The sequence below is a fragment of the Anneissia japonica genome, unplaced genomic scaffold (assembly GCF_011630105.1).
Source record: "Anneissia japonica isolate Jap-2015-1 unplaced genomic scaffold, ASM1163010v1 scaffold287819_len434453_cov191, whole genome shotgun sequence".
NCBI lineage: Eukaryota > Metazoa > Echinodermata > Crinoidea > Comatulida > Comatulidae > Anneissia > Anneissia japonica.
The window spans coordinates 52187-62903 of NW_022713610.1; the positions used below are offsets into that span (position 1 = coordinate 52187).

A 10717-nucleotide genomic window follows, 5' to 3' on the forward strand; every position below is an offset into this window, starting at 1 on the left:
TACACAGTGAGGCCTGTGATTCCTGCAGAGAAGGCAGAGTTAATTTCCGTTGCCAGGGCAATGCATAGAGAGGAGTTTGGCCCAAGAATGCAGAAACTATTTCAACCAGAAACGGATGCAGCACTTGAAGCCATACAAACAGGTTCAACAGTTTATCATTAAAAAGTTCTGCAAGATTATCAATTATTTTTTTTGACAAAAAACTGTTGTATGCCCATGTATTTATGTGCCTATACAGTGTATGGTGATGATGTGATTTCATCATGACCATATATAGGCATGTCACATGTTTTTATCAAATAAAATTTGGTGGTCCAGACAGGGCTTTATACAGTTTTTTATAGCAGTTAATACTGAGTATTTTATTTCATATTAAAACAAATATATTTTTACATCTGATTTGCAAGCAGTTACGAAATTGATATTGTGATGATGAATATAGATTGAGGCAAAACATATTCATAATCCTGTCAATCATTTATTCTTTCGTCTCAATAAAAGAAAAACATATTTTTGTTATATATAATATAGATATATCAGATATTTATAAAGCATTAATGTTGCAATGACAAGCCAAACCAGTCACTCGTCACGAATCATGTTTTAGAGATAATGACCAAAACATGCTGTATTGTGGAAATTGTTGAAATCTATTTCGTTGCACTAAACTAACCTTTATATATCTCTGCATACATAATGCTATTCTGTTATTTTGCCTTTTTTCAATATTAAAACAACAATTTTTAACGATTTCGTGAGAGTTTCTGCATGAGAAATGACCAAAATCATAAACTTTGAAAGGCTGATTTCTCAGATATTGTTCTTTAAGCAGCTGTATGTTTAAATGCTTGTAACTTCATAAGGAAATCAAATTTAAATGATTGTTTTAATACCATTTTATGGCTTTCATTTTACTATTTAACCCTGTGTTAATAACTAAAAATCTATTTTTTGCGACGAGTGACTGGTTTGGCTTGTCTTAATCAATCAATTTATTGAATCCGCTTTAGATACAGTGTCACTAAAATGTATGGTTCATCCAAGATATACATACAAAGTATACAAAAATACTGTAAAATTGTTTTAAAATCTCAAAAAAATAAGTAAATCAAAATACTCAAGGTACAGTACTGAAAATAATATAAACTTAAACTACTGAATTTTAAACAATTAGTTTAAACAGAAGTCTGAAGACTGGTTCCAAAAATCCTGCTATACATGTAATTCATGAAGGTTATACATGCATACTGAACAAAAATACAATGTAAATTAAAATACAAGGGGAATTTGTGCAAAAAATTGCCAACAAAATAAACTTAAACTACTTGGCTTTAAACAATTAGTACGTATACATCTGAGGACTATATTAATTAGTAGAAACGATACACACTGATTTTTATATATTCCTATATACACACCTGCCTTTGCCACAAATTATTAATGTATGTTTTGTTTATAGAAACATTAATAGGTATACGCATAAATTTTTATGATTTAAATAATGAATTTATAAGGTAAGATGAGGATAATAATAGTTATTTAAAAAAATATTATTACTATGTAGGTGTTTATGTTGGCTGGAGGTTACCAAACTATAAGTTTGATTGCATCCGTGTTTGTCGTCTTTCACGCTGTTTCTGTGGCCATCTTTTACAAGACCATGCAAAATATAATGGTACTGTATAATTTTATATGGTAGTAACTTTGATATGGAGAAACACCTCCTTTTTGATATATAAAGGTGACAGTAAATATTTGAGAAAAACCTATTGTCGCTAATGGGATTCGAACCCAAGACTTTCTCATTACCATTCAGTAATGTATAGCCCTAGAACTTCACTAGCACTTCATTGAGGCCTGCATTTGATAACATGTTTACCCTCAGTAAATCACAGTTTTTGGCTTCAAGATACTCTTCAAATATTCGGACGGCATACTTGTTTTTTTCGTATTATCACTGGCTGCTGAACTCAATAGCACTTCTCATGTTCATCGAAATCTGGAACACGCTACCATTGCTGTTCCTAGCCTACAGTGTGTAGCAGAGCGATCGTCAGCTTCCAGGTCATCAAATTCGGTCAAATTTAAATTAGTAGAAGCGCGCCCTCAACAATAGACTTAGCATAATTGTCTACTTTTCATGTACGAGCGAATTGCGAGAAGGGCAAAACAAAAAGACTATTGCTGGGCTACTATTGCCTGGCTCTTAATCAATCAAATGCCTGGAATCTATGTATGATGAATAATGTATATGATAGTAACTGGGGTATGGAAAAACACCTGCACACCTGCACAGGGATAAATATAAGGTGGTGGCAATGATTATTTAGAAAACATATTGTCCCCATCAGGATTATAACCCAAAACCTTCCGATTTCCTTTTCAATGCTTATGTTGGATGTTTTAACCAGTAGCCATTTGCCTCAAGAAGGGGGCTACTTTTTCGACGAGTTATGGGGGCTTATTAAGAAGACTAAAGATGTAGGGGAAATATGAATGGCAGCCATCGAGTGGTGGCTCCAGAAAATTATCAACAGGGGGCCCAACATCTCGCAATTCGCTCGTACATGAAAAGTAGACAATTATGCTAAGTCTATTGTTGAGGGCGCGCCCCTGGGTTGGTTCATGGGGATGGTTTTTATGGATTAGTATGGCCCATATTGTACATGGGGGGGGGGGGTGGTGTGAAATGCCATTCAGCTGCTGCTGCCACTGATAGTAACCCTTAGAATTATAAGCCATCAGGAAACTGATGGCTTATAATTCTAAGGCATCTTCAGAAAGGTCTATATATCCTCCTTGTGAATATTTAAAATGTCAATTATATTAGTAAACCAATTGTGAAACAGTGGCCAAGCCCCATTCTGTACCCCCACCTTATTGCCTGTTTTATAATTCTTGAATGAACTTCTGCAACATTGTGGAGTGGAGTTAGCTTGGTGGTGAAGATGTTTGACTTCCAATCTCTTGGTCCTCTGTTCAATTCCTGCCAATTTTCCCGTGTCCAAAACAAACTCCACTCCCTCCCTAAGCCTCATATTGAGACTTAACTTATGTGGAGCAATGTGCATGTTTGTCTTGTGAAGGGATCGCTAATTAGAAAAGTTTGATGTTTGGCATATTCTTAGCCAATTGTACCTAAAATTTAAGAAAATGCAATAAAATAGAACCTGTGTTGGAAGTTGAACATTGTATTAATCATTATTTTGCAAAAGTGTTTTAAATTCTTCAGCAAAAAGTCTGCGTGTCCCTTGTGGTCAATGTGAGTGCAAAGCATTTGCCTTTGTTCCTGGACGACCAGAGGATGTTGGGGAATTCTGGTTCCAGCGGAGAAGGAACTTCGACCCATCCACGTGGCGAGCAAAGTGCCGATGTAAACACACTCATGAAGAACACAGATGTAATGGGATGCGACATTGTAAAACAAGAGGTCAGTACAAACAATACATTGTGTTTATTCATATAACGCCCTGGGGTGTTTATTGATGAGAAACATTTTTGAGGGGGTGTTTTATTTTTGTGCGTAAAATGAGTAGGCCTACATTTATACTCAAATGTCTTGTAATTTCACTGTAAATGTGGAACTACAACACATGATTACCGTTTATTTGAGGGAGGCTTTATTCAAGGTGAGGTGCCGTTTATCGAGGAGGTGTTTCTTTGATTAAATACAATATCGACATTTTATTATATTCTGACATGGTTCAGTCTTAATTTTTTGAATGATTATAAGTACTTTGTACATTTGAATCACTTTCATGGGAATCGAACCCATCTCCTCCAGTGTCATTAGCATGCTATCGTACCACTAGACCACTATGGGCTGGCTTGTGCTAATGGCTAGGGTTGGGTTCTCAACTGGTGGCATGCCCTGCAAATGCCTGTTATGCAGCCTGCGAGAACAAGCCGAAAGTAATATTTTCCGTTTGACTTGGGCCTAGAATTCTAACCTTGATAATTTTGCATTCTGTTTTGCCGATTAGGCCTATATATTGGCCCACAACTTGTAGCGATTTAATCAATCAAATTGGAAGAACTATTGCAGCAAACAGCAAAGAATGACTGTATTACCGATGACCCAGTTTGTGTGATAAACACTTTGACTTTTGCAATACCAAACACAAGGGTAACTTTCTTAGGTCAAGATGCTCTGTATGAGAATCTAGCGGCTTATTATTTTCAAAAAATGTATAATTCGGGAAGGGGGACCACCCGCTCCCAAGGCTCGCGCCTTTGGCGCTCCGAGGGTTCTACACGCCATAGTCAGGGGCGGATCCAGAAATGTCCAAAATGGGGGGCCGAAAGTTGGGCCGATTGAGACAACACTGTCGTAGGGGGTCCGGGGGCATGCCCCCGCGAAATTTTTGTGTTCTAGACGCCCGAACATAACATTTGAGGCATTCTTGGCCATCATTTTTTTCTTTTTCTCTCTTTTTTTTTCTTTTTTTACCTCCCAAAAGGGGGGGCCGGGGCCGGGCCGGCCCCCCCCTAAATCCGCCCCTGATAGTACACCTCTTGCCCTGGCCCTTCAAATTTATTCAGCGAACAAATTTGGCCCCTAGGGTTGAGAACCCCTGCTATGCAGTATTGGTTGGTATAATCAGGTTAATAACTCTAAAATGTTTCGGCTAAAATTCCCCAGAATCAGTTTTGTTCCTTTAAGTGATTCAAACATACTATTTAGCTGTGCATTATGCACATTATATATAAAAACATTTTTATTTGACCCACATTGATATACCCCTACCCTCACCAATAGTAAGGGATTGAAAGGGATCAGACAGTACATTTAAACAATGGCACTTTGATTTGAATGCAAACTACGACCCTTATTTGTATATGATTTTTTTAGGATGCAGTTGTAGTGCTTTCAATTCTAATTTTCTGTGTGCAGCTTGCGATAAGCACTGGGAAGAACATGAAACTTTGTTCGAAGGAGAAACTGAACGTAGACAAAATGGCATCCCATATGGTAAGACATTAGGTTGGCATATATTGCCAAGAGGCTGTGTTGTCAACAAGAGAGTATCAAAACAATTGTCGCCTAAAACACTTTCATAGTGTTGATAACATCATAAAAAAAAGAATAATAATAATATAACATGGTTTTTAAGCGCCCTATAATAATCTCTTGGAGTGCTATTACCCACATAAATGACCAAATAACAAAATTAAATTTAATAAGATGCTTTTTTAGCCTGTCCTTGAACATAATATAATTAAAAATATATAATTAAATCATATTTCAGTATAATAACTGAAATAAGACATTTTTTAAAGGCTCCAAACTGAGCCACCAACAGCAGTGACCCTGGCTAGGCATAGTTGGGCCCAATTTTGATGGCTATGTTCAACTGATTTGGGCCCATTATTCGGGAAAAAGAAAGTACTGATTAATATCTCTAGGCCTCTTAACAGGAGTTCCTGGCTTTCGCAGCAAGAGTGTTCGTGCCACTTTCCGCCAGCCATAGCCAGCTCCTGGTCAACTCGTTATCTTGCACTCGGGATGTCAGATTAAATGAATGAAATTCTTCCATATATGTTGTTCTCTACTACTTAACTTCACACACAGACAAAGAATTTATGGCATTTCGTTTTAAAAGTGTTAAATAATATTGATAATAAAATGATGTATAATGTAAAAATATTGTTTTAATTCATTTTATAATTGCCTGAGAGCACTGTGATATTTAATCATAGTTCTGCATTAAAAGACCATCCGGTGTTGTTAGTCCATACACCACAAGCACTGTAACCCAATGTGGGGGCAGATACAATGTCGTGTTCTGTTGAAAGTCTTGGCTGTGGGCACTGCAGGCTTCTAATTTCCCACTATACACAGACTTTGGTGGCATGTAAAACATGTGTAACTGTCAAAGTGACTCCTAAAATAGACATTTTAATTGATTGATTTTAAATTGATTGTACAAGGCTGCTGTTCTGTATATTCAAGTTGTTCCAACAATTTTCTAAATTATATAAAAAACTTATCATTACATAACAATTTTTATAATTAGTGTATTTTTCAATTTGCAGGCGAGGAGTATTTACCATTTGCCGAGATGCCTAATCTCCGAAACATGGCATTGACCGGGGTTGATGATGATCCGGGAATATATCGAGAGCTGGTAGAAGGAAAGGGACCAATTCCACAGGGAAGACAGATAACACAGGGCACCCCAGTAAGGCCTAGTGCTAATCCATCGTTTAAACCTGTCTGGGACTAATGTGCAATTTTTTATAAAATGTTAAATACTGTATTATTATTGTACTTACATTTAACTGTAAGTATTAATGGTTGTTATATAGATATACAAATATCAACCCAATTTGTTTATATAAGGCCATTATGTATTGAATTTTTATCCATTATTAAGTATGCAAATTATAATGATTATTCTCAAAACCAAAAATTTTCGACCTTATTCTATAATTTATTACATGTTCTTTTGTTGTGTTGATGTATTGAAGACAGATATGACAGGGCACCCAAAGAAGGCCTATTGTTATAGTCCATCGTTTAAACCTGTCTGAGACTAAAAGTGCAATGCTGTATTTAGAAATATTAAATACTATCATTATTTTAATTACAGTACTGTATATATTAATACTTGGTATATATAGATATATAATATACAACCCAATTTATTTACATCGGACCATTAGGTATAGAATTTGTATCCATTATTAGGTATGCAAAGTGTATGAATATTTTCTAAATCAACGAGTTTAATCAATTTTATATTTTATAATATGTTATTGTGAAAAAGGAGTTGCCCTAACCAGGATTCGAACCTAAAACGCCTTATTACCACTGTGGCATTGTTGAGAATTCAAATCCCAGTTATACACTGATTTTTATTGGGGCCCTGCATGTACACTTGGGTAGTCGAACAACACTAGTTGTTATTGCACTGCGCAGATAAATATGATATTGCCCTCTCATCTTCACCATTTTAACAAGACAGTAGAAAGATACTTTTTTTAATTAAATCTCAGTACAATCTTTGGTAGAGAAACACTTTCATTCTGGTGATTAAGATATTTATCTAGAGTATGTGACAATAATGATTGTAATGGAAAAGGTGTATTAAAAATAACCGAAAAATGATTGTTTTTTTTTTCATTGACTCATCATTTCACAGCAGCGACGGTCGTAGTGGTTTGAAGTTTTTCTCAAATTAGCCATAATGCTGAGGTTTATATTCACTTTAATAAAAATAAACTTGAATGTATTTACATTTTACGAATATCAGCAACAGTACAGTACAGTAGTTGTGATAGTACAATAGTAGCAACGCAGAGCCTCTATGTTTGTGGACGCATATCTAATTTGGCAAATCTGCCGGTCTGCTACCGTATCACACGATTCCGACGTTTGTCAGGATTAATAATAATAACAATTAATTATCTACATTAAATAAAGAACAATCAATATTACAGCTACATCAACATGCCGGTACCGGTGAGGCAAGTAGCCTGCCTACCACCATTGAAAGTACTGTACAGTATTATTGTGGAATGTTGGGTTCTCATCCCGATGGTGACAAACACGTATATATAGAGTTTATTTATTTGCGACACTTCGCCTTTGAAATGGCAGCACTCACAAACAGTTGTGCTATCAGACCCTGACTATCAAACAGCTGGGGTACTAGGGTGGGTGGGGTCTTGAGAAGAGAGCGTAACTGTCTCTTATACACATCTAGATGTGTATAAGAGACAGAGGAAATGTAAAAAAAAAACAACAAAAAAAAAGGAATTGGTTTTAGAGTTATACAAGTTAATGTTCGTTTAGCCCAACCATATTGAGCTATTTGTGTTAACTTTTCATCACTTTATGAATAAAATATTAAATGGCTATTTATTTTGATTGTACCATACTTTAAGAGTATCAGATAAGTTGTAGCCCTATGACTACAGCATCAAGTTGCGCCACCACTCTTAGCTACAAATTGATTACCATGTTGAAAACACTGACTGATGGATTCGATGTTGTACGGCCCGAAATGTAGAATAAATGGTGACACGAAAGAGATGTCATTTTTGTGCTGATCACTTCCAATAAGCAATTGTTTCTACTCTAGGCCTACTAATTTGAATAAAAATGGATTGACTTTAAGGCCTACAATTAGGAAGTTGTTTGCACATCACACAAGTTAAGTGATACTGCATTCTTAGTGTCTTAGATTTTATGGGGGTATGGGAAACCCCCAGCAAAATATGAGTTGGTCATTCTTTCATCCCTGCATTTTTGGTCCATTGTATTAGTTCTGATCCATTGTATTAGTTCTGACATGTTTTGGCTTAAATTACTGGCAATTTTTAATCTTATAGCTGACAAACAAAATACATGCAATGTATTGGTGTTGAAATGGAAATATTTTGGAAATAGAAATATGGGGATTTGGTTTAGTGTCACATATTTAAATGTAAAAATAAATATAAAGTATTCCCAATAAGTTCCAAAAAGAAAGTGAAGTTAGTACATATAAAACGCTTTACACATTTACTGTAAATGCACTAATTTAAATATTCATCTTATAGTTTCAAGCTATTGTTTTTGCCTACGGTAATAGACCATTTTCCAACTACCACTGGGGGCTTTCAGAAGTCTAGCACTTCGCTCTACGTAGTTACCATCATGGATTAAATAAAAGATAACAAATTAAATTACTAACGAGCACAGATATTTTAAAACTGAAAAACACACAGTGCAAAGCAATTAATAAGAAAATAAAAGTTGGAAACGTTACACTGAGAGTAAGAGAACACTAGACCGGACATTGGAACAAAAGGGAAGCAATTCGTAGTTGATAGAAATTTCGCCACAAACTTAATTAGGAAAACTAAATCAACTTTGAAAATAAGCTTGCAGACGAGATAGGATTTAATGAAAAATGCTTTTGGAAATATGTGAAAAGTCAAACCAAGTGTAATCCTGGGGTCCCTGATCTCATTGCTGAACGGAGTTCGCGTGTCTAATGACCTATTTACCGTACTCGCGCGAAAAGCGCCGGGGCGCTTAAAATATGTTTTGCACTTTCTGAGGGGCACATATTCAAACGGGGCGCTTATTCAAACAGAGTGGAAATTGAGGAGGAGCTTATGGAAATAGATGAAAATTCAGGGGTTCTTATGGGAAATTATTAAAGGGCAATTTTTGAATAAAAAAAAAATATATATATATAAGGACATTACGAATGGTGGTTAGGCGGAAAAGATAATCGTCCAGAGAACATGACTCATGACAAGAATGCGTGAATATTTACATCAGCAAAATAGCAAATGCAATTAGTGGTAGTGGTAGTGGTTAGCTTGTTGGCCATCGGCCGATTGAGATTAGCAGGATAGCAGGATCATTGTATTTTTTTCTTGAAAAGTCGTATGAGAATGTGCTAAAGGTCGGAAAAAGAAAAAGAGGAGTAGGACTAGGCATAGACAAATATGTAAAAAGGGTAAAGTTGGAAATATACTGTCTGTCCAGGGATCGGAGCTCTCAGTCTGTCCAATAGAAATATCCTCATTTTGATATTGACCTAAGAAGAATGTGTTTCCACTCTGCAGCTCAAATCATGCCAAACCACAGTCCCAGGATTGATTTGATTATTGACTTGCTAAAAAGAAAATCTTATTCAAATTAGAAGTGGCCCTTATTTAAAGCGTAAGCGTTTGTCGGAGCGTGAAAGGTTTGGTTTCCCAACCTTGAGGTCGGGGTTTCAATCCCTCGCTGTGCATTTCGCTTGTGCCCTTGAGCAAGGCACTTTATCTGCATTGCTTCTCTCCACCCAGGAGTATAAATAGGTACTTGGTGGGGCTGCTTGCTCCAGCGCTGAATACAGCAGCAACACTAAGCATTGACCAGGGACAGAAGAGCTTCGTATCTGCAAAGAAAGGCGCTATATAATAATAATAATAATAATTCTGGATTTATCTATATAAATATATGAATATGAATAATGAATAAGGAAATTTTAACGTTAGGAGGGGCGGTTATTCGTGTTTAGAAATGAGGATCTGTCAGATATCCCTAATCTATCTTTTTCTGCTGATACATGTTTTGTGGATGATATCTCCTTTGTCAAGAGGACACATGCAGATTCTGTCTAGTTTGAATACCAATAAATCTGCTGGAACTGACGGGTTACATACTAGTGTGTTGTTTGAACTTCGATCTGTTATATTATTACCTTTAAAACTTATATTTAACAAGCTTTATTTAGAGGGTGCTGTACCCACGTCCCGGAAGGAAGCATGGGTGGTTCAGATTCTAAAGAAGGGTAATAATTAAGAACACTCCATCTAATTATAGGCCCATTAGTTTAACATCGATTGTAGGGAAGATCACGGAACGGATCATTAGAGACTATCTTATGGAATATCTTGAGACAAATTGTTTATTATGTATAAATATGGTTTTAGGAGTGTTTTTCTTGTGCAACATGTTCACCTAATACAATAAATATTGGGTGACGGCCCAATTGTAACATCATCTACAGGAGAAGATAGCAGGGACGTAGCCAGGATTTTGAAAGGGGGGGGGGGAGCCGTTATGCGAATTACGTATGACCCCGGCGGGGTCAAGGGGGCGAATCCCCCTGTGAAGTAGCGCAATCTGAACGTTCTTAGGACTGTTTGAGAGGATAAAGTGAAAATTGCAATAGACGCATTATAAATAAGCGCAAAAATAATTATATAATAAATCAACAGTGGCAGA

At 36.2% G+C, this 10717-nt stretch overlaps 1 protein-coding gene across 1 annotated transcript; it reads left to right on the plus strand.

Moving 5' to 3' along the window:
- On the plus strand, positions 1-6811 carry LOC117108526 (protein FAM221B-like; the record flags this gene model as incomplete). The annotated part of the gene is made up of 5 exons (XM_033250566.1): positions 1-142; positions 1565-1675; positions 3233-3430; positions 4853-4972; positions 6037-6811. Coding segments are annotated over 5 exons (762 nt in total), but the record flags the coding sequence as incomplete, so codon positions are not given.
- Positions 6812-10717: the final 3906 nt, after the last annotated feature.